This window comes from Lissotriton vulgaris, chromosome 2_1, assembly GCF_964263255.1.
Source record: "Lissotriton vulgaris chromosome 2_1, aLisVul1.2, whole genome shotgun sequence".
NCBI classification, from domain to species: Eukaryota; Metazoa; Chordata; class Amphibia; order Caudata; family Salamandridae; genus Lissotriton; species Lissotriton vulgaris.
The window spans coordinates 211,844,869-211,869,503 of NC_141687.1; the positions used below are offsets into that span (position 1 = coordinate 211,844,869).

The following is a 24,635-nucleotide window of genomic DNA, read 5'->3' on the forward strand; positions in this document are numbered from 1 at the left end:
AACTACATTGTCCCCCTCATTTGGTAAGTCGCCACTTCCACTTACCCCGTTGTGTGCCTTTTGTGTAAATAAAGGATTTTTTACCACTTTTCTTACCTTATTAGGGGGTTTGGAAGGATGGGATTTCCTAGGGGCAGTAATCCTTTTCCTTTTTACACATGGTTTTGGGCCTGCCATACTAGTTTTAATTATGGTTTTCACTGTAGATGAATGAACAATGGGGTCTAAAGGTAGAGATGTGGACAGAGTGGCATTGTCCAATCTTTGTAGTGGGCCGTCCTCAATCTCCAAAGTAGAGGGAGAAGTGTTTTGTATTTCAATCACCCCAGGCAAAGTTATAGAGGACAGAGGGGTTACCAATGCCGGATAAGCTTGCGGCAACCGTTTTTCCATGGAGCTTTTGAGAAGCTCAATGGACAGCCTACGGTCTGCACGTTTCTCTGCCAGTGAGATCTCTTTGTCTATATCTTGGTTGGGACGATTGAAAAAGAATTTATCCAAGGGGCCTAGAATGGTCGTACCACCCTCAGAATGGGGAGGTGGTAAGCTGGTGGTATTTAACATGTGAGACATTATTGGTAAGATTTATGAGTTCATAAACACAGTGGGGCACACAATATAATGAATCAATATAGTCCCGAGAATAACAAATTACAGGCAACAGATCTCAAGTCCTACTCGTCAGTGGGGTGGCCCAGCCCGGCCTCCTTCGGCCCCTGACGGCCACAGACGGTCCCGCCCTTGTCCCGGGCTTCTCCAGGCGCCCTCCCGCGCGCTCCCGCGCAGCGGAAGAGCAGGACCCGTAATATATGCACGAAAAGGTGAGAAGGGGGGAGGGGTCGGGGAGAGCGGCCCAGGTGTAGCAAGTCAGGCAGGCAGGCGGGCGCTCCTGGGATATGTAGTCCCAGTGCAGCGCGCGCACTCGCTCGCAGCCCCTACCAATATCCTTCCCTCAGCGTCCCTCTGTAAACAATGGCAGGCAGCACTCCAAGCGCAGCGGGACCCGCGGAGCGGGTTCCGCAAGAAGTGGGTTGATGGCTGATGGCAAACTCCAAGCTCCCAGCTCCAACCAGGTCACAGCAAAAATGCAGAAAGGCGTCCCACTCGCCAGATCCAAAGAACAGCTGATATATGCTCGGTGAGAGGGGGGTGGGGTCGGGGAGAGCGGCCCAGGTGTAGCAAGTCAGGCAGGCAGGCGGGCGCTCCTGGGATATGTAGTCCCAGTGCAGCGCGCGCGCTCGCTCGCAGCCCCTACCAATATCCTTCCCTCAGCGTCCCTCTGTAAACAATGGCAGGCAGCACTCCAAGCGCAGCGGGACCCGCGGAGCGGGTTCCGCAAGAAGTGGGTTGATGGCTGATGGCAAACTCCAAGCTCCCAGCTCCAACCAGGTCACAGCAAAAATGCAGAAAGGCAATACAATATCTTGCGGTACACTGATACAGCAGGATAAACACCGAAAACTTTGCTTATCAAGGTAACACCATTAGAAAGATTTGCTAGGATTAGTTACATTACAGCTTGTGCATTGTTGAAGAAAAACAATCCTACATATAACATAGGATGGCCTTGTGAAATGGCAACTCATAAGAACATACCTCTGCTGTGAATATCCGCCGCTGGAGTTACTATAATTTCCAGAATCTATAATTAAAAAAAAAAAATCAAAAATATTTTAAGTCTTCAAAAACATCTTTGATTTCTTTCCGTTAAGCAACAGTCAGCACAAACCTCAAGACTCCTGTTAGGGACCAGTTTAAATTTTTTGCAGAACCAGCATAAATGTCATGAGAAACAGCACTGGCTTTCAACAATTATAATTCCCCCAAAATAACAAAGGCCCGCAATAACCATAAATGACTGGGAGCTGAAATGAATCTACATGTTTGAATTGTAAAGTCAGTCGACCTATTGTCCCTCATGCAAGTATACATACATATCATATATAAAACATTATTATATACATAGTAACATCATTAAGACTGGTATTTGCATTGGGCTCCAAGAACACCATTCAGCTTCTTGCACAGCTCTCAGTCAGCTTTCATGCAACGCCATACTTTAGTCATATTTAATGTCACAGGCAATTCTCCTAATTAACCACACTAATGTTTGTTGCTTGTTCACACAATATCCAAATGATGTTATAAGTCAACAAAGGAAAGAAATGTTAAATATAAAGTGAACGGGAACCAGGGGAGCTTCAATCAGTTGTTTAGGCGTTTCAATGCATCATTACTTGTCCCTGCTCTAGTCTTTGGGCTAGTGTGTTTAAAGATTGGGCATTGCTGCTAGGTTTGGCATGAATGTATTTTGTGAAAGCTGAATCCATAGAAAAGGGAGCCTCTAAAGGGATCGTTTGAGAAATTCTGCAAAGCTTGACAGGGTTTCAACAGGTCCTTGTGCACCCATGAGTGACCATCTCTGGAGAGGAGATGTCCACAATTACAAGCAGCACCACAGTTTTCGGTACCAACTTTCTCTAGAGCAGGAGTCTATTATACTGAATTAAACACACAGGTGTAACAGAAAATGATGACCATAGAAACCACAAATTTGTCAATATTCCACTGCTGCAGTACCAAGCAGAATGCCACAAATATGGACAAGTACAAGTATCAAAGTGCAACTTCAGAACGCGCAGCGGGCGTGCGCAGCGGGCGTGCCGTTTGCGCGCCTAAGGCAAGTCCGTCTGCGCCCGTCCGCGGCCGGACGGGGCTAGGGGCACGACTCCATGCCAAAAGTACATCATACTCTTCGGAAGAGCTTAACACACTCCAAGGCCACTGGCCACTCTCAGAAACCGTCCGTAGGCACATCGCCTCATTAGGGCTTGTCCCCCCTCCTACTTCAACATCGCCGCCTTCCCGATCGGCCTCCCCGCCACGTTGCCTTTCCCTGTCTGACTCCTCTCTCCCTACTCCGTCATTATCTGTCCTTTTACTCAATACCAGGTCGGCGGTCAAGCACCATCACGAGCTGTTTGTCCTACTCGATACTGAGAAACCTGACTTACTGCTCTTGACTGAGACCTGGTTCTGTGATTCTTCCCTCCCCGTCCTCTTGGCCACCCTCCCCCCTCCTACGTAGCCTTACGTGCCGATCGCCCGGCGGGCAAGGTTGGCGGTGGTGTGGCGTTAATCGCTCGATCTGAATTGAACTTTCAAACCCTTCCCTCTCCCCCCATCCCCCCACTGAGTTCCTTGTAGTCCGCTCCCTCTTCTTCTCCCCCCCTATTACTTGCCTTCTAATGTATCGCCCACCCCAGTCTTCGTCTCTGTTCTTACCGGCATTCCAAGACCTACTGGCCAACTTGGTGGTCAACTACGCTTCGGTCTTGGTGCTGGGGGATTTTAACTACTGGCCCTCGGACCCCTCTGAGTGCACTGCTTCGAAAGAGTTCACGGAATCCCTCCTTTCTCTGAACTTTGCCCCACACATCAGTGTCCCCACTCATTCTCACAGCCATATACTCGACCAGGTCTGGTCCCTCAACCTTCCAGTTTCCTCGGTAACTGTATCTCCCTGTCCCTGGTCCGATCATGCCCTCATTTCTTTCTCCATCTCTCTCAACCCTGTATCCAAAGCCCCACACGCCAAAAATACCTGGGCACGGAATTGGAACAGAGTTGATTTTCCCTCCCTGTCCTCCCTGCTTCGGAACTCCACTCCGACCCTTTCTGGTCTCTCATCCGACTCCCAAGCCAATGCTATTAATACCTGGCTGGCTGGAGGTTGTGACTCAGTGGCTCCCCTGCGTCGCATTCCCATCCGGCGACCTAAGGACTCCAACAGATGGTTTAATGACCACCTAAAAAAGCTAAAACTAACCGTCCGACAGGCAGAGAGGCAGTGGAGGAAAAATTATTGCCCCTCACTAAAAATCCTCTACCTCACATCACTTGCCGAATACAAAACTGCAATCCTCTCAGCCAAAACCTCCTACTTTTCAACAAAAATTATGTCAGCCGAAAACAAATCCAGGGAAATTTTTGGTATAGTGAAGGACCTGGCCTATTCCGATAGAACCTCACCCCAAATCCCTCCATCCCAGTCATTATGCGATCAACTTAACACTTACTTCCTGGATAAAATCGTCACCATCAAGGCCAACATCCCCCCCCCCTCGTCCGCCTTTGTTGACCCCTCCCCTCCCACTGTTCAAAGTCATCTTACTTCCATTCCCCCCCTCACTGAGGCAACATTCCTGGAGATACTCCCTAAAGTAAAGTCGGGTTCTCCGGCAGACATCTGCCCGGCACGTATCCTGCGACAAATCTACTCTTCTTGCCCTGAACCCCCTATTACTTTCCTCAACAGCTCTCTTGCGCAGGGAGTAGTGACCCCCGCGCTCAAATCAGCCACCATAGTGCCCATTTTAAAAAAACCTGGCGCTGATCCGTCCAACTCAGCCAATTATCGCCCCATTTCCCTGCTGCCCTATTTGGGCAAGGTGCTGGAACGCCACGTCACCGCAGTACTCAGCGCCCACGTAGAGGCCAATGGGGGACTGGCCTCTCGCCAGGCCGGTTTCCGCCCCAGACACTCGACCGAATCAGTTGTGGTATCGGTCTTGGATAACCTCAGGAAGGGTATGGATCATAACAAACACCAGGCGCTGGTACTACTCGATCTCTCCGCCGCCTTTGACACGGTGGACCATACCATCTTACTGTCCCGTGTCAAGGCGGCTGGAATTGAGGGCTCAGCCCTGATTTGGCTTTCCTCCTTCCTGAGGGACCGCACCCAGGCGGTCCGGCTAGGAGACTTCACAACCACCCCACTCCCTGTCGCCTGTGGTGTCCCTCAGGGTTCCTCTCTTTCCCCCTTGCTATTCAATCTGTATATCTTTCCTCTCATTTTCGCTCTTCAGCAGCTGGAGGTCACCGTGTACAATTATGCGGATGACCTCCAGCTCATCTTTGATCTCTCCTCTTCCCCCCTTTCTGTCTCTAATTTTCAACTCACCATGACATTCATCAGGGACTGGATGAACCACAACCATCTTAAATTGAACCCGGATAAAACCGAGTTGGTTCTCTCCGGTGGTTCCTCCAGTCCCTGGAACTCTCTCTTCTGGCCCCCCACTCTTGGTCCCTCCCCCACTCCCTCAACCACGGTCAAAACACTGGGTGTTAAAATGAACAACCAGCTCACCCTCCATTCACAAATTAGTTCGGTAGTCTCCTCCTGCTTCCTTACCCTCCGAACTATCCGCACTGTCTCCCGTTTCTTTTCTCCCCAGGCACTTAAGGTGATCATGGCCGCTCTGGTGATATCTCGGCTGGACTATGCCAATGCCCTCTACAACGGCATCCCTGCATACAGCCTGCGAAGGCTTCAGATGGTCCAGAACTAGGCGACCCGATTGGTCTATGGTCTTCCACGCTATCATCACTCCACACCCCTTCTCAGGGAGCTTCACTGGCTTCCTGTCAAGGAACGCTCCCTGTTTAAGATCGGCTGCATGGTCTTCCAGGCCCGCCAAGGCACTGCCCCTGCCTTCATTTCTTCGCTAATAAAAGATTACGTCCCCACGAGAGAGCTTCGTTCTTCCTCCAAGTCTCTCCTTCAAATCCCGCGATTCAAACGGAAAAGTGGGGTGGAACCACCTTCTCCACTTTGGCGCCCACTTTCTGGAATTCCCTCCCCGATCACCTTCGCTCTGCCACTCATTATCTCTCTTTTCGGAAAGACCTTAAAACGTTTCTTTTCAGACAGGCCTTTCCCGTGTAACTTCCCTTCTTCTCTACGACAGATTTTATTTCTTTGACTCAGTTGCCTAACTCTCTACAAGCTCCAAGAAACCGTACGGTGCACGCTGCGCTCTATAAATGTTTTAAATTAGAAATTAGAAATTAGCATAGGAATACTGAACAAATTTAAACTGTTTTTTCTTGCCCTGACTAGCCATCACCTTTGTATGAAGTCATGCATGGTTTAAGTAGGTGTATTACATTAGGAATAGTCAGAGAAACTGAAAGGCAGATGTGCAGAGTCCAAAATACAATTATTTGCCATAACGTGAAATAAACAGTATTCGAAATGTTGAATCTGAACTTCACACCAGCGAAGAAGGTAGAACTGCCTGAAATGCCTGAAAACTGGGGCCCCTGCGACGACTGCTGCTCAGGAGCGAGAGGCGGATCCAGGCATTGTCCTGGTGTTTCGGCCACGTGGGTAGGGGGTCCACGGGGTCGAGCGGACCTAGGGGCCCTCACCTGCACAGGGGTGACATTTGCGGTGGACCTAGGAGGGTGGCCACTCTTGGACCTGCTGCAGCCAGACCTGTCCTTGCCATCCGGCATTGCGCTCCCTCCTGGAGTGAATACGGCCTGTGCTACCGGCGGTGGCTCCTCCCGCGTCCTGGCAGTGTGGCATTTCGCCAGCGGTGATCTGGAAGAGGACGGGGCTCTGTGACGGGCCGGGTGCCTGTGTGGGTTTCGCTGCAAAGCTGATCTCGCTTGGGGGGTTCGCGGGGGCTGGTCGGGCCCGGGGCCATTCAACATCCTGGAAGTGTGGACTTCTCACTACCGTGAGTTGGTTCATCCATTGCGCTGTCCACAGTGGCCCCCTCTGGTCTACTAACCACCTGGACGCCCGATGCGGGGAAGAGACTGCTGCACACCATGTCCAGCCTTTGCAAAGAGCAGCTGAGGGCGAACGGGAGAGTCCAGCACTGATCACCCTATTTGAGCTCTGCACCCCCTCGCTGTCCTATCTGTGTAACGCCAGCGGAGGGCCTCATTTCGCGTGTGGAGGTCGTTGTGACGGGGCTGAGCCTGGGGACATCGTGACCACCACATATTGCTACCCATTGCCCGGGTGTTGCCCGGTGGACGTGGACGCCTGTGCTCTTTGCGAGTCTGCTCTTCTTCTGGGACTACTACAGGGAGAGCCTTGCCTACTAAAGAGGCCCCGGTGGTCACTAACCACGTGGTGGGGGTCATCGTGTGCTGGCGGGAGACTGCATCCCTATGAAGAGTGCGCAGCAGATTGTCATGGGCCGCTTACGTAACAACCTCTCTTGTGATGTTCCCCCTGGGGCCAGGTTGGGGCATTACTCACGACCCCTGGGTCGACGACTGATTAATCCACCCGATATTGCTACCAAACTGGACTCGGTATTGGCAGCAGTGGAGCGCATCGGCAGCGCCCTGGCTCAGACCCGCACTTCCTTGGAAGGTCGCATGGACACTATCACCTCAGATGTCACCCTCCTTAGGGCCGACCACCACAAACTTTCAGACCGGCTTCGTGACGCGGAAACCACGCTGGCAGATCTCCGGCCCCGGTCTCAGAATTGCTCTTCCACACTCCAAGATCTGTTGGATCGAGTTTGCACCCTGGAGGACAAGGTGGATGATGCGGAGGGCCACTCTCGCCGCAACAATGTACGCGTTGTCAATCTTCCAGAAAGGGCGAGGGACAAGCCCCGGAGACCTGGTTGAAGGAGCTCATGCCCCCCCCCCCCCCCGGAATACTCTCCCCGCACTTTATGGTGGAGCGAGCCCACCACATACCTGCTCGCAGGCCCGCTCCTGGGGTGCACCCTCGCCCCTTCCTATTCCGAGTCATGAACTTTAGGGACAGAGACGCCATACTACGGGAGCTAGGCAAACATCCCGGCCCAAAACGTCACAGTTTCTCTCTTTCCTGATTACACGCCTCAGGTGCAATTGAGGCGGCCACCTTCACTGCTGTCTGTGGGTGCACAGGTTTGATATACAAGCGAGGAGGCTGGATGTATTTGCCAAAAGATCTGTTTTTATTGCCAGAAGTAACAAGGGGTTGGGATTCAAGAGGGTTTTCTTCAGGTTCTCCTTCTGATGGTGTCCTCGTTGAGCTGGATGGAGAGGTAGAGGGCGATCTCACGTGCTCCTCGTCTTCTGAATCACGGGGGTCTCCCCGAAGGCTCATAAGAGAGGAAAAGAAGAGCCTTCAGAATACTATATCTTGGGTTATTTCAAGAAATTGCACCAGTCACCACACCTTAAAGTGCTCACAGAATGTCCTTCTCAGGGTAGATGGTGACAGCAGCAATTGGTAATAAGTGCCTAGAAAAGGGACAGGTGAAGGGGAGGGAAGGAGTCAGAAGAAGTTAAATGGGACCGTTCTATTTCAAAACAACCAAAGCAGAAGTTACACATTCAGTGCATCAGTGCCACACGGTAATCGTTCTAAGGCCCTTAATTTAAGAGACCGGAAAAACACCAGAGCACCCTACAAAATGCTCAGGTTTGCGCTTACATGTTTACGCTCACTGGTTTGACAGGGGCCGCTACATGCAACCAGAAACAACAAGGTCCCTGCTCCCTTAAATGAGGAAAGAAAGAAAACAAACCCACAATCCTTAAGGAACCCCTAGTTCCCCACCTGCCTCCCTCGTTCCCCCCCTTTCTTCCTGTGGAAAGCTGTTACTCACCGGCTCTGCCGCAACTCTGCAGAGTTGCGGCCGCTCTACAGCATCCTCTGGAGGACTCCAACACTCGTCACACAAACGATTGTCCGGTCTCCACTCCTTGGGTCTTCTTCGGGTGCACCGCTACAGGGTCCGTCTTCTCTGCTTCGTACTCCCGACGTCCTTCCTCCTGGTTCCACGCCACCGGTCTGATCACCTTCTTTCCCGTCGTCTCCTCTTTTCATTGGTGGAGGAAAAGAACTTCCGGGGTATTCTCCGCCCACCCTTCCGGGTTCCCGTCAGCGTCTCTCTGTAGAGATACAGGATAGAGGTATGGATGTCCTTTTCCTGCGGGATCCTGTGGGTGCCGTCGGGAGAGGGGCACAGGTGTCTGAAGGGGAGAGTCCGCCCATGGCTCTACGCCTGCGAGTCCCTCCTCACACCGTCAAAAAACAGCTTTGCGACCTGGACCTTCGCTACTCCCTGCTCTTCCCGGCCCGCTTGCGAATTATTAAGAATGGCTCTACAAAGTACTTTGACTCCCCTGCTGAGGGGTGGGATTGGCTGGAGGAACTGGGTCTAGCTGTGGTAAATAAAATTACCGGACTATTTTTCCATACATTAAATAACAATAAGGATAGCTCAATCAAATGAGAGGCAGAGTCCGTGGTATCTGAGTCATACGGGCTTTAATGAAATGCCTCGAGGCATGGGACATCGGGTTCCATCACCACTAAGGTTCAGGAAGGGACATTCAACATTTTATTAACATCACACATTATATATAGTAAAACAGTATAATTGAAATGAATACAGTAGGCGTAACAGGTGAAAAGAGAGAGATAAGAACACATGTGCATAACAGGAGGCGTGTAAGAAGGCGGACACGTGGGCGTGCACTTGACATGTCAGAGAAACGTCACAAGAAACGTCACAAGTGGGTGGATGCTTAGAGAAAGTTTGCAGGATCAGCAGAAACCTTTGTTACATATGCACGCGCAACTGAGCATGACGTGTAAATGGGGAGAACTGGGGGCTTTGACTTTAGCACTAGCAGAGGAGTCTGGTGTCTGGGATGTCAGAACGACCTGTACCTATAGCATATCTGGTATCTCATGTTTGGAGGATGTGTCGTCTGAAGTAAAAGGTCTCTCGGACAGAGGCCGTTCAATACTGGATGCTAGTGCGTGCATACGTGTCTTGGTGCAATGCGCGGGGCCATGGGCCTACCATGGTAACGGGTTCTGTAAATCACTTGCAAGGAGGACAGGAAGGCCGGGCCCTTTGCTCTGCAGCCGGGAATATGTTTACCTATTTCACTAGACTGGAATGTGTTTTCGAGGAGGCTGAGCTGATAACTGTAGGCAAAATACTGTCTTGGCAGACAGGCCAGGCTGAGCCGGGCACCGATTCGCAGGGCAGGAAGTAAGGTAGGGGTCAGGGATGCATACCTAAACTGCAGCTTTCAGAAACAGAAGAGACTCGGAGCCTCAATTAAGGGCCTGGCTCGACGGAGCCAGAAAACATGGAGAAAACGTGTGCTTTTATTCAAAAGTGTACCATGTAAAGACGTTGGCACCATAGGCCTAGAAGCCTAATTAACGTGATTTTCTTGGGGAACTATATAACTGACATGCTAACGTTGGACGCAAATGCATATGCGTCTTCCTGGCATGCACGGAAAAGGAATTATATGACATACATGGAACATGGGTGCATGGATAGGGTGCGAGTGGGGGACACATTAGCTACCTAAAAATTTCTACTACCTCATAGCGTCAGCGCCCAAATCATCTGATGAGCCCCGGCTCCGCAACCGTCCTCGTGGAAAGCGACGCTGAGGGGGGACCACAGGACATACAGTGTTTCTAACCCCAGTCCAGACCAAACCAGATTGGAACCTCAGGGGGCCCTGTGGGCAATGGCGGCCCTCCGGCCCTCCAGATCTCCATCTCCGGCCAGCTCTGCTACCTCTCCACCCAGATCCGTAGCCCCCGGATCCACACCGGAATAGTCCTTAGGTGCAGATTTCCCCCCACTTCAAGGTGTCACCCCACAAACGGCGCATGACATTATCTGATATTTAATCTACATCAAGGACAGACTACTACACGGATCCTAGACAAGCCTGTTTGTTAATTGCCTTTTGTGCGATGCCTCCTCTCTCTCTCTCCCCCTCTTATCCACATGCTTTCTTAGAGGTATTTGAAAGGGCCAAATTATGCCTTGCTTGCTTCCCTCCACAGGTCCCCTACTCTCCCTCGAAATCCGGCCAGTATACTGACTTGTGACCTGAATGCACGTAAAGACACCTTCGTTTTTGCTGTGATGTCCCATATCCTGTTTTACTACGACACTACGATGGGGATGGGTTTTGCGCTGTCTCCTTTCATTTGTTGGTCACACTCTGACTTCCCCCCCGCAGACAAACAACGACGACAGATCCGTAGCCATGAGTTGGCGTGATTGTTTGGATAGTTCCTCACGTTTACCTGGCCCCGCGCGCCTGGAATGAGCTTCCCATTTCTCTCAGACAGGCCCCTAGTCTAATGTCGTTCAGAAAGGCATTAAAAACCTGGCTGTTTACCAGTTAACTTCGCTGTTCCTTTTATTCTGCAGTTATGTTTCCTCTTCTTAAAGGACCTCTTCGCTAAAGCGCCGGGACACTCCTACTGGAGTAGCCGTTGCGCTATAGAAGAACCCAAATAACATAACATAACATAACATAACATAACATAACGTTGGGGTACCGCTCCTTTCCCGTTAAGAGGTTACATAAGTCTTCGCCCTATTACTTTTCTCCCCCTGTTTGAGTCACTAGCTTTGCAGAACTGCCGCCTTCTCACCCTCCCCATCCGATGAAGCCCCCCGCACGGCGGGCCCCACATCACCCGGACCGGGCACATTAATCTTAACCGCCTTGATGACGGACCTGAACGTCCTCACTTGGAATGTCAAGGGCATCCAGACACCCTCCAAGCGATATGTCATCTATGCCTATCTACAGCGTCACAAGAAGAGTATTGCATTTTTACAGGAGACATCTGACAGCCTTGGACTCGGCCATATATAAAGCACTCCTTTCTCGTCCATGGCTAGAGGGGCAATGATCTGGGTTACGGCAGGGGTCCCATGGGAAGAAAAGGAGGTTCTGACAGATACAATGGGGGGGTGTGGGGGGCGGTACATCCTGATAAGTGGCAGACTGAACGGACAACCGGTTCCCTATACGCCCCCAATGTTGCCCAGGGCACCTTCCTGAGTGATCTCTCAGGGATTTTACTCCGATGGAGCGACATCCCGTGGTTCCTGGGGGGAATTTTAATGCAGTGCTTGATGTCTCCCTTGATCGCTCCTTTCCCCTCTCACTAGTACAGCAGTTTCCTCCAATGCTCGCCTCTTAAAAGCATGGATAGGTAATTGGGCCCTCTCAGATGTTTGGCGGGAGCGACACCCTCACTCCAGAGTATACTCCTTCTATTCCCCAGTCCATAAGCTACATGTGCTACTTGACCGCATACTCGCATCCGCAGCCCTTTGATACAAGCAAAGGATTATCTTGGTCGGACACACTCCGATCATAATCCCTTGCTGATACACCTGGCCTGGGGAGCGTCTCCTCCTTCCGGCTCCAACCTGGCACCTACAAACTGCAGCCTTGGAGGACCCCCTTTTCCGAAGCTCACTGGAGTCCGCAGTGGCCACCTATTTTGCACTTAACACCGGTTCCACAGACTCGATCCTCACTGAATGGGAGGCCTTTAAAGTGGTGATTAGGGGCCATTGCTTGGCCCAGACTTTGAGCATTCGCAGGCAATTAGACACCTCCCTGACTTGCATTGCAGACCGGTTAGTTCAGCTCGAGTCGCAGGTCGTCACCGATCCGGCACAACAGCAGCGCCTCAACACTGCCCATACCGAACGAGAGACAGTCTTAGACCGCCTACGCTGCCATAACTATTTAGCACATTCGATCCACTCTCACTCAGCCGCAGACAAAACCAGGAGACTACTGGCCTACCTGAATAGACAGGAACACCCCCAGCGACTCATACATTTCCTCCTTGATGACCTCGGTCGAGAACACAACACTCAGGGAGACATTCACGCGCTGATGACTGACCATTATACCCACCTATACGACACCGCCATGACAGGTAATGCTCATGATGTGAGCTCCTTTCTGGACACAGTGGAGTTACCTACTCTATCATTAGATCAGACCCTGGAGCTGGACACTCCTATAACAGATGACGAAATACGGGACGCCTTGCTTGCCTTGTCCTCGGGTAAGACTCCAGGACCGGACGGACTCCTAACGGAGTTTTTCAAAACGTATGCAGAACATTTGGTACCGCAATTAGACTCGGTGTTCCTGGAGGCAATCTCGGAGGGGACTCTGCCTTTATCTATGCGAACGGCTAATGTGGTGTCTTTGTTGAAACCTGGTAAGGACCCCGCATCTCCTGGCTCCTACCGACCGATTGCCATCGTGAACTCGGATTATAAGATCCTGGAGAAGGTACTTGCCAATCGGTTAGCCTTGCTAGTCTCTGATCTGGTACATTCTGACCTGAATGGATTAGTCCCACAGCGTAGCACGGCCCTGAACTTACGCCACTACTTCCAGGTGGCGGAATATGCCCCAACCGTCTGGCCGCGTTCTGGTTGCATGATATTAGACCTAGAGAAGGCCTTCGATTTGCTGGCCTGGAATTTCCTCTTTCCGGCCCTGACACGCTTCGGGATTGGTCCCTACTTCCTCGGCTTAGTACGGCTGTTATACTGTAATCCATCCGTTCGGGTTCGGACAGGCCCATAGCTCTCAGATCCGGTTCAAGTACGGCTAGGGACACGGCAGGGGTACCCGTTGTCTCCGTTAATATTTGCATTAGCAGTGGAGCCGCTGGCGGCTTACATTCGCACTCTTATGGAGGTCGCGCAGCACAGGTGCGCGTGACCTGACCCCAGGTCACTCCCCACGCCGCTCGTTTCTCCTCTAGGACCCATGTGTCGCCGAGGGTTCGCCGCTGGTGTGCCCCAGGTTTGCTTTGCCTCCTCACAGTATTTTTTCAATTTCTATTTGCTCGCCTGTATTCTTTTGCTCGCCTGTATTCTTAACTTGGATTTTTAACTTTATTTACTGTGCCCTTGTGGATTGTTGGTGCTCCTTGTGCGCCCTGCCCTCAGTGCCCTCCCCCCGCTCCCCGAACCCTGCTCCCCCGCGGCCCGCACACTTTTTCCTTCCGTTTCCCTGCACGCCCGCCCATTGGCCACCCCGCTCCCGCCTCCCAGCTGCCCCTCCCTCCCACTTGGCCTCTTATGGAGGTCGCGCGGTGCAGGTGAGCATGACCTGACCCCAGGTCACTCCCCACGCCGCTCGTCTCTCCTCTAGGACCCGTGTGTCCCCGAGGGTTCACCGCTGGTGTGCCCCAGGTTTGCTTTGCCTCCTCACAGTATTTTTTCAACTTCTATTTGCTCGCCTGTATTCTTTTGCTCGCCTGTATTCTTAACTTGGATTTCTAACTTTATTTACTGTGCCCTTGTGGATTGCTAGCGCTGATTGTGCACCCCTGCCCTCAGTGTCCCCCCCGCTCCCCGATTCCCGCCGCTGCTCCCCCCACAGCCCCACCCACTTTTTCCTTGTTTCCCTGCACGCCGCCCATTGGCCACCCCGCTCCTGCCTCCCAGCTGCCCCTCCCTCCCACTTCGCCTCTTATGGAGGTCACGCAGCGGACGCACGCAGCGGACACGCTCAGCGGGCGACCGCAGCGGGCACGCCGCTGGCGCACCGCTAGCAAGCCCGTTTGCGCCCGGGCCTCGCACAGGGCGAGAACCCCTGGCCGGGCACCCGCCTGACGTACGACACCGCCACCCTCACTGCACTCAACCCAGGACGACCTGCCGCCTGCCACCGAGCCACCCCGAAGCGCACCCACGGACCCTTCACCTGCCAAGCATGCAAATTCTCATGCCTTCGAACTTGCACCTCGCCCACCGAACACAGGAACGACAACAAAAACCACCTCAAGTGCATCCTCCTCAACACCCGCTCCGTCCACAAACACACCGTCGAACTCTGGGAACTCCTTGATACACCGGCCACACGCTCGACCCCATCATCTCTGCGAGCAGCCACATTGCCTTCAGCCACTCCACAGGACTACACTGGACCGACCACAGCTGCATCCACTTCACCTTCAAGAAGAACACATCCCACCACCGCACACCACAGATCCCCCGCAGGTGCTGGAGCAGAGTCACCACTGACCAGCTGACCACATCGCTAAGCCAGAACCCACCTGCAGACACCCCTGACACCAACGACGCAGCAGACAACCTCACACAGTGGATCACCGACTGTGCCGACAACCTCGCTCCACTGAAGAAACCCCCAGGCAAGACCAGCAACAGAAAAACCTCATGGTTCACAGACGCCCACAAAACCGCAAAGAAATCATTCTGTACCGTCGAAAAAGCCTGGCACCACAAACGAACATCAGAAAACATGACAGACCTCAAAAGCGCCACCCGCAAATATCACCAGATGATCCGCACCACCAAAAGGACATCATTCAAAGAGCGGCTGGACAACACCTCCCACAACAGCAAGGAACTCTTCAGCATAGTCAAAGAGCTCTCCAACCCCAGCGCCAGCAACAACAACATCACACCGTCGCAAGACCTCTGCAACTCCCTCGCCGCTTTTTTCCACCGCAAGATCGCAGACATACATGACAGCTTCGGACCCCTGACGCCACCCCCAGCCACCAAACCAACGTCCCCCACCACCAGTCTCAGCGCATGGACGCCCATCAGCACTGAAGACACCACCCGCTTCATGAACACCATCCACTCCGGATCCCCCACCGACCCATGCCCTCATCATATCTTCAACAAAGCTGACACCATCATCGCACCCCACCTCCGGAACATCATTAACAGCTCCTTCACATCAGGCACCTTCCCTGGAAGCTGGAATCACGCAGAAATCAACACCCTTCTGAAGAAACCAACAGCGGACACCAAAGACCTCAAGAACTTCCGCCCCAATCTCTCTTCTCCCCTTCCTGGCCTGAGTCATCGAGAAGACTGTCAATAAACAGCTGACTGCATTCCTCGAAGCAAACAACTCGCTCGACCCATCCCAGTCTGGATTCCGAGCCAACCACAGCACCGAGACCGCCCTCATCGCAGCCACCGATGATATCAGGACCCTGATGGACAACAGAGAGACAGCCGCTCTCATCCTCCTAGACCTCTCTCGGCAGCCTTTGACACCGTCTGCCACGGCACCCTAACAACCCGCCTCTTCAACTCTGGGATCCAACAAAAGGCTCTAGACTGGATCACATCCTTCCTCTCCGACAGAACCCAGAGAGTCCGCCTCCCTCCCTTCCGCTCCGAGGCCACCAAGATCATCTGAGGCGCCCCCCAGGGCTCATCACTCAGCCCAACCCTCTTCAACATCTACATGAGCCCCCTCACCACCATCGCACGCAAACACAACATCAACATCACCTCCTACGCCGACGACACCCAACTGATACTCACCAAAGACCCTCTCACCGCCAAAGCCAACTTCCAGGACGGAATGAAAGAGGTCGAAGCACAGCCGACTAAAACTCAACTCGGACAAGACGGAGGTCCTCATCCTCGGACAATCCCCATCCGCCTGGGACGACTCCTGGTGGCCCACGTCGCTGGGCACCGCACCGACACCCATGGACCAAGCTCGCAACCTGGGATTCATCCTGGACTCCTCCCACACGATGACAAAGCAGGTCAACGCAGTCTCGTCCTCATGCTTCAACACCCTGCGCATGCTCCGCACGACTCATCCTCGACATCTCCCGCCACAACCACATATCCGCCCACCTGAGAAACCTGCACCGGCTCCCCGTCAGCAAGAGGATCACAATCAGGCTGCTCACCCACGCACACAAAGCACTCCACAACAAGGGCCCCGAATACCTCAACAACCGCCTCTCGTTTTACACTCCCACCCGCCAGCTTCGCTCCACCAGCCTTGTCCCACGGATCCGCAGAACCACCACCGGAGAAAGATCATTCTCTTACCTGACTGCCAAGACGTGGAACTCCCTCCCTGCACACCTACGACTGACCGAGGACCATCTCACCTTCAGGAGACACCTCAAGACCTGGTTATTCGACCAGTAGTGGCAAGCCCCTCCCGTCAGGGCCTTGATACCCTCACGGGTGAGTAGCGCGCTCTACAAATGTATTTATTGATTGATTGATTGATTGACTCACGTAGATATAGGGATTGAGCTAGGCGATGGCGTACATACCATTTCGCTTTACAAGGATGACCTATTAATATACGCCAGAGATCTTCATGATATCCCTCCCTCCCTGGACGGAGCCCTTAGTCTTTTTTTGCGTGCTTCTGGGCTGCGGGTCAACCCGACGAAGTCTATACTCTCACCGTTCTTAGGGGACATCTCAGATTCGGGCTACAGACTTGGGGGGGAGCCAGTGGCCTGGTGCACCGATCCTTTCATTATCTAGGAGTCCAGGTCTACCACGCCCGCGCTGATCTCTTTGATGGAAACGTCCGTGCTACCACTACGATTCGGTCTCAGATTGGGTTCTGGAAAACCTTCCCCTTGGCAATATCTGGTAGAATCACCCTGGTTAAGATGGTGGTTCTCCCCCACCTCTTATATTATTTCGCCACTCTTCCCCTCATCATCTCACCTCCTTTCTTTAAACAATAGGAAGGAATAGTGAAAGATTCCAAAATACAATTATTTGCCATAACGTGAAATAAACAGTATTCGAAATGTTGAATCTGAACTTCACACCAGCGAAGAAGGTAGAACTGCCTGAAATGCCTGAAAACTGGGGCCCCTGCGACGACTGCTGCTCAGGAGTGAGAGGCGGATCCAGGCATTGTCCTGGTGTTTCGGCCACGTGGGTAGGGGGTCCACGGGGTCGAGCGGACCTAGGGGCCCTCACCTGCACAGGGGTGACATTTGCGGATTTGTTTTAATAGTAGCAATGGAAGTCTACTGCACGGAAGTCCCAGAGGAACATTTGAGCATTTCTTATTGAAAGATTTATTGAGGGGGACAACTAGGGTCATGGGGCTACTAGGATGGAGTTATTCTGCAAGAAGTGCTCATGGCAAATAACTTAGAACATTTAGAGCTACCTAACTTATAGTGATTAAACGTGAAAATGTTTCTTAAGCACACCTCAACGGTGGTAATGTTGCAAAAAAGCAAACAGAAAACATGACAGCAATACTTCCTTCTTATGTCTTCCCCTTCCTTCTTTAGAAGCCAGGGGGAGCTTTAAATGTTACCATAGCATTACAATATACAACATCTAGCAAATTCAGTAAGGCACATTTCGATGTAGGAAGCTCAATCATGATGGAATATTTTAAGATTACTGTATGGGCCACTGTATTGTAGTTTGATTAACCTATTATTTTTAGGACATAACTCATTGGGAGACAGCCGCTCAAAGAGTACTATACAAATTCCTGGTCACAGATCTAGATGAATATAGAATGATTAGGAAAGGCATCTAAAAGGGACTGCAAGGAGAAAGTCGAATCTTCCAACATAATGAGTCTCTTCCCATATTTTACTAATGCACTGCATAATAGTGTTGACCATGTAATTTGCTTTTTCGTGTTGTTTGCACTCTTAGTACAAAATTGATTCGGATATAGTTGCACTATGCTAAACTTGTATCTATGCTACCTCATACTATGTACTAAACTTGTATCTATTCTACCTCGAATAATGTAAAGCGCTCTGATACCCAAGGGTCTTGTTCGCGCTATACAAAACTTTTAAATAAATAAATGAAATAAAAAAATAAAAAATAACTCTCAGAAAGAACAATCAAAATATGACCATAGATACCACAGTACTTTTTTTTACAAATGTGCCACTTTATGTTCTGTCTTTTAAGCTAGCAACAATTTAAATCCTGCAAGTCTGTATCCATGCATAAGGTAAAAGTGGCGCAAATCCCAGAATGTAAATTATACTTTTCAAAAAGGTAGGATAAACTGAAGAAGTCTCAAGAGTCACCTTGCGGCTACGGCAAAAAAATAAAAAAATGTTTATGAAGGAAACTTACAAAATATTTCAGTAGATTCCATGTGTTTAAAGGTGTTTCTATGTAATTTCAAACACTAGAATTAAGAAAAACGAAGATCAACATAGTGCCTAGCTTAAATTAAAAGGTCTGTACACATAGGTAACTACTAATTATAAATCATTTAGCTAAACCTGGGCTCATTTCAGAGCAGATTGTCATTTAAGCACATGAAGGACCACAGCCCCTAGTGTTAAACAGTTGCGCTGTGTGTATCTTCACTGAAAAACAACATAAAGAGAAGCTATGGGGCAAGGTAAGAGGTAAAGATATTGGAATGTAGAGTGGTACACATGGAAGTAAATACTTATCTATATAAGTAGGTGCATGTGTCCTTGGCTTATGTTCGGACGAGAGTTAACAGATCCAAAACCACATTTATAAGCCTGGCTTTGTCGAAACGACAGAGGGATGAATTGGAGGTTGCCGTGGGCACCTGATCTAGGGAGATTTAAAGTAGACTTGTATAAATTTGCCAGGGCTGAATAGGATGCAAACTTGCGTAAGGTGTAAAACATGCACAGGTCTGAACTCATATTTGAGCCGACCCTCAAGGCTATAAAACTAAAATCTGACAAACCACCCAAGAGGAAGAAAGGGCACTCATGATAATGGCTGCTATCTGTATATTATGCACATTTCATTGTATAATTGTATTTCACCCAGTGTTATCAGAGATATACGAGCTTACATCTTGATATGTACCAAAATGTTAACTAACATGTTATCAGATACCAATACTACTGGCTGGATAATGCAGAAGGGGAGGGACCTAAGTGGTTAAGTACTTTTGAAGATGTTTGAAATCAACCCTATAAACAAATAATGAAGCAGCCTGATGATACTTTTATGGCTGGAATCAAAACATGGAAGTGTTCTCACCAGCAACAAGATTGTATATTTGTTGCGTTGTATGGCTGAATATGAAAATGATTAGGCACAACTAGTAACAAAAAAATTCACATATATGCATTATATAATATTCTGTGTATGTGATTGTTCTTTTAGTACTGAAACTTGGAATTTAAGAAATATAAATAATATTCTGTCTATTGACATTATTGAGTGAGGGTAGGGGCTACGATACACAAGATGGCAAAGACTCAAAGGGGTGATCATGCGCACTGAGGTAAACTCACAATACAGAGATCTTGTGACACACAGTGGGCGAGATGCTGGAAGCTCAAGCCAGATATCGGGATAAGCTTGAGGTACTGCTTTAACCTTGAGCCCAAAAGGAGCCAAGCTTTTAATTGCCTTCATCCATCGCTATACCCTTATGCAGAGTCAAAAGCAAATAATTAACATGTGACATAAAAAAAAATATAATAGTTAAATACTCATCTAGGGATACTATTAACAAAGTGGAACCAGAAAACATGTGATTAACATTGGCTCCCCTGCTTAACCAAGTTGTGTGATTGTAGGTAAATATTTTATTCCCTTGATCTTCTTTCTTCCCTACTGCATACGAAAGCACCTTCAAGTATCCGAGTTCAGAAAACAAGCTGAAACATAGAGGAAAATTGAAGAATAGTGCCCTCACGATTTGTCAACAAAAGTTCAAAAAGAAAATTCAAGCGTTCTTTTTAAGTTTCACGTGTGTGGTTTTTATTTTTTGTCACATCTGCGGAAAAGGGTACAGCCGACACGTGTTTCGCCCTAGTGGCCTATTGGCCCTGGGCTTTTTCAAGGCGGATAGGGTCTTGAAGGAAAGGAGAATATGAGGATATTTTACAGGACAGTATCCCAAAGTAGAGACAAGGAAGAGTATGGAATAGGAATGGAAAGAGTATCTTATAGACCAAAGCTGAAATCAACGAGCAAGACCTATATTCTTTATGCCTGCATTTCTCCATAGCTCTAATGTATTTTACATCCCTTTTGCAACTTACTGTCTCACGTATGGTGATCTAAATGGGGACTACTGTGGGTCTTATCATCTTTTTCTTTATCAGTCTTTCTTGCCACCACCTACGTTCACAGATTCCGTTGAAATGTACTCCCAACTGGACCGCATGCTGCATAAGACACAATAAGTACCGGTTTTCCCTGTGATTTTATCTCTTGTTTCTCCACTCGGATTAGTAGTCCTTTTAAAAGAGTAAAATACTATTCAGCAGGCTATGCAATTCACTTAGCCAGTTTTTTTTAGTAATTACAATTAATTTTTCTTTCCTGATTACCTTTATGACCCATTATCCCAGTGTATTTAATCAGAAACCCTTTTCCTTCAATTTCTATGACCTTACAGCGCCATCCGCTGTCACTGTAACTCTTAAGTGTCCTTGCTTTTTGACACGCGTCAGATTTTGAGTCAGCATAAATTTGACGGCGGTAAACGGAACTCCTCTTGCTCCAGGACCGCAGATACTAGATACCAGCTATCGAGAGGTAAGAAATCAGGGGTGGGGAATTCCTATCTCCCGACGCCAGAGACATCTAGATTTCTTAGGAGGGCAAGAGGTTTTAATTTGTATTTTGTCCAAAGGACACGTAGACAGTTTTATGGTAATCCGTTACACAGCTGTTCAACCCTGTAGGTCACAGCCAGTTAATAAGATGCTCTGAGCAGTTTATTGGCAGTGAAAGGGTGAATGCAAAAGCTGGGGCCTGCACTTTCATTTCCCCAGAACAGAAAAACAAAATGATAAAGCAGAGCTCGAAGTTGGAAATAGCTCGGGCAGCTTCCAGGCCCCATGTAAGAGGCTGCCTTATCTGCCTCTTGGCCTCTTGCTCTGACTTGAACTGTATGACCCCTGCCTTGTATTCTCTGCTCCACTTCTCGGCCTCATCTTTAACTCACTTTGCTTTCCCTTCTCATGCACCCCCTCCTTTGCACTTTGCCTTTCCTGTACACCTTATGTTACACCCGGTGCCTGAACCTGCTCACCCCACCCCACCCCCCTTAGCCGCCCTTTCTGACTTCTCTGACCCGCTCCCCTTGGCCTCTCATATCTTACACATCAGGGCTTACATTAAAGCTCATTAGTTTCCCCATGGGCTTTCATGCAGGCCTAAGGCCACCCCCAATTCTGTCCTTGCAGTAGGCCTCTCATGTCACTTTGTGCCTGCACCAGGGGCATTGTGAACACACTGCTGTAGAAACTACAGCAGCTGTGAACTTTTTGATGGGCCTCTTCAGTCTGCTGGTCCGCAGACAAAGGCCCATAATGGACTTGAAAGGGTGGGTGGGTGAGTGAGTGAAAGGGTGGATGAATAGATGCATGTATGAATGAGTGAAAGGGTGGATATACAGATGCATGGATGAATACGTGCAAGAGTGGATGATAGATGCATAAATTAATGAGTGAAAGGGTGAATGGATAGATGCATGTATGAATAACTGAAAGGGTGGATGTATAAATGCATGGATGAATACGTGCAAAAGTGGATGATAGATGCATACATTAATGAGTGAATGGGTGTAATGGCTGGATTTTCTGAGTAGGTGGGATCAGCCCCCAGGGGCCCCTCCAACCCAGCCAGAACGTACTCACCTTCCCTCCTCAGGACCACCTATCCAGGCACCTGGTACCTACCTGAGGATGGGGAACTCGCAATATACAAGCTCATATTATTAAGAACACCACTAAATCTATAGGGATACTAAGAATACTCACTGATTACTAGGGATATCCATACCCTACACCACACTTATTCACATCAGTTGGTCTCGCGGCCACCCTGACCCAGACCGTTCTACACTAGGGCAGATATGACACACAATCCGGTGCGTCTACACACGGGCCTGCAGAACCCAATGCTCCCTTTTCCAAACTGTTCGCAATCCTGCGAAACTACACACTAGTTCGACCACCTAGTGCTCTCACTTATTCAAGCCACAATCCAGTGGGTATCCACACTGATCTCATATTCAGTGCTCTCACTAACGCCGCATATCAACGACGACCACATTCCTATGAACACCTATACATATATATATATATATGGGGAAGTCTCTTCACTAAGGGTCTGCTACTACAATAATATTATGGGATGGTGTACTAACTTAGTCCCTTGGTTGCAAGTCTCCTCTCTCCCTCACTATTACTTACCTGATCAGGGGTAGCATCTGTTCAAATAGTAATACCTACCAGGAGTGATTAACTTCACTGTATGGGGATAAAGATATACACACTATGTGACTGAGTTATTTCTTGATTTAAGCGCTCCTACCCCCCTTTTTGATCCATCAGTGGCTCAACAGCAACTGGCTTGAAGCCAGGATAACTTTATCATAAAAGAACTCATGCACACTAATTCACTAATTAATGGGGTCATTTATTATTAGTACAATATAAACCTTTACACAGAACTGACAAAGACTATAGGTAGAACACACCGCTTGAAAGAGAAGGATTAAACATAACAGGAACACTCCGCTGAAAGGGAAAAGATTAGACATAAAGTGTAAGTGTAACTAATGTGATGAAAACAATATCACCTGATTAGTGTGAAGTCTTGTTCTAGCTGTCATCTGGGTTCCTCTCTCGTCTGTGCCTTGGCTCATCTCAGACTCTCTCTCTCTCCTGCACTCTTGGGTACACCTCTGCGCTGATCACTCTGTCTCTGGACTCCTCTCCCCCACACGAACTGTCTCCACCTTCTATCTTCAATCTTAATGGTTCCTGCCGCTCTGATCACCGTTCATTCCACTAGCTTATTCACTCTGTCTCTGCGCCAATGTCCAATTAACTCCATCTGCTCCCATAGGTTAGTCCACGATCTCTCCTCTGTCTCTTCTAAAAGGCATTACTTCAGACTCCAGCTATTCACACCTCCTCCTGATAAGCAACTGCTTCTGACTGCTTCCTTCAGTTCCAGCTCACTATTCAACTCAACTCTTCTCCAGCTTGAACCCTCTCTGCTTGACTCCCTCTGCTCGACTCTCTGGCTGACTGACTCTCTGTTTGACTCCGCCTCTGCACTTCACTGATATAGAATGCTGTTTCCTCATGGAAAGTTCCAGCCAGCAGCTTCCTCCCACCAATCCCATGCACCAGGCTCCTTGCGCTAGACGCTCCCACAGTGACCAGTCTGCTTGTTTCGTCTAGAGACCTGAGCCCGGGAACAATTCCTGATTAGATTCAGCTCTGGCCGGTTCTCTCCGGTCCGCTTAGGGCGAACAACAGTTATAACTATAAACTTTGCCTTTGCCCTGAAAAGCCTCTCAGCTTCATCAAGATGGAGTCCCTCTAGCTCTAGGCCTGTAGGCCTGAAAGGGGTGAAATGCTCCTTAGCTCTGTCAGAATACCTACATAAACCATACCAATATGTCTAATATGTCAAAGCCAATAGGCAATAGACAGGTTAAAGTCAAGAATAAAGGCATATTAAGCAGCTATCCTCTTATAGGTCTGGAAAAAGGGCTTAAAAGGGCCAACACAGGCTAAGAATACCTATACTAGATGCGAGCAAGATTAATGATCTATATCACTGCTAAATAAAGCCAAAAACTCTGCCATAACAATGGGTGAATGGATAAATGCATGGATGAATGAGTGAAAGGGTGGATATACAGATGCATGGATGAATACGTGCAAGAGTGGATGATAGATGCATACATTAATGGGTGAATGGATAGATGCATGGATGAATGACTGAAAGGGTGGATATACAGATGCATGGATGAATACGTGCAAGAAAGGATGATAGATGCATACATTAATGAGTGAATGGGTGAATGGATAGATGCATGGATGAATGAGTGAAAGGCTGGATGGATGAATGAATGAGTGGAGCGTAAGGGTGGATTTTTAAATCCATAAATGGATGAATGAGTGAAAGGGTGGATGGATGGGTGCATGGATGAATGAGTGGATGCATAGGTGCATGTATGAATACGTGAAAGGGTAGATGTATAGATGCATGGATGAATACGTGCAAGAGTGGATGATAGATGCATACATTAATGAGTGAAAGGGTGAATCGATGGATGCATGGATGAATGAGTGAAAGGCTGAATGGATAGATGGATGAATGAGTGGAGTGAAAGGGTGAATGGATAGATGGATGAATGAGTGGATGGATGTAAGGATGGATGTGTGAGAATGGGAGGAAAAGAGCAAGGGTGAATGAAGGGATGGGCGAGTG

The 24,635-nt window shown here is 49.3% G+C and overlaps 1 protein-coding gene across 6 annotated transcripts in view; it reads right to left on the reverse strand.

Moving 5' to 3' along the window:
• LOC147729852 (TATA-binding protein-associated factor 2N-like) overlaps window positions 1-24,635 on the reverse strand; it is a 601,338-nt gene that overhangs the window by 566,029 nt on the left and 10,674 nt on the right. For all 6 annotated transcript variants that reach the window (XM_086954762.1, XM_086954760.1, XM_086954759.1 and 3 more), the window contains exon 2: window positions 1,597-1,642. In XM_086954762.1, coding sequence (XP_086810888.1) covers window positions 1,597-1,642 — 46 coding nt within the window. The remainder of the gene's footprint in view (window positions 1-1,596; window positions 1,643-24,635) is intronic.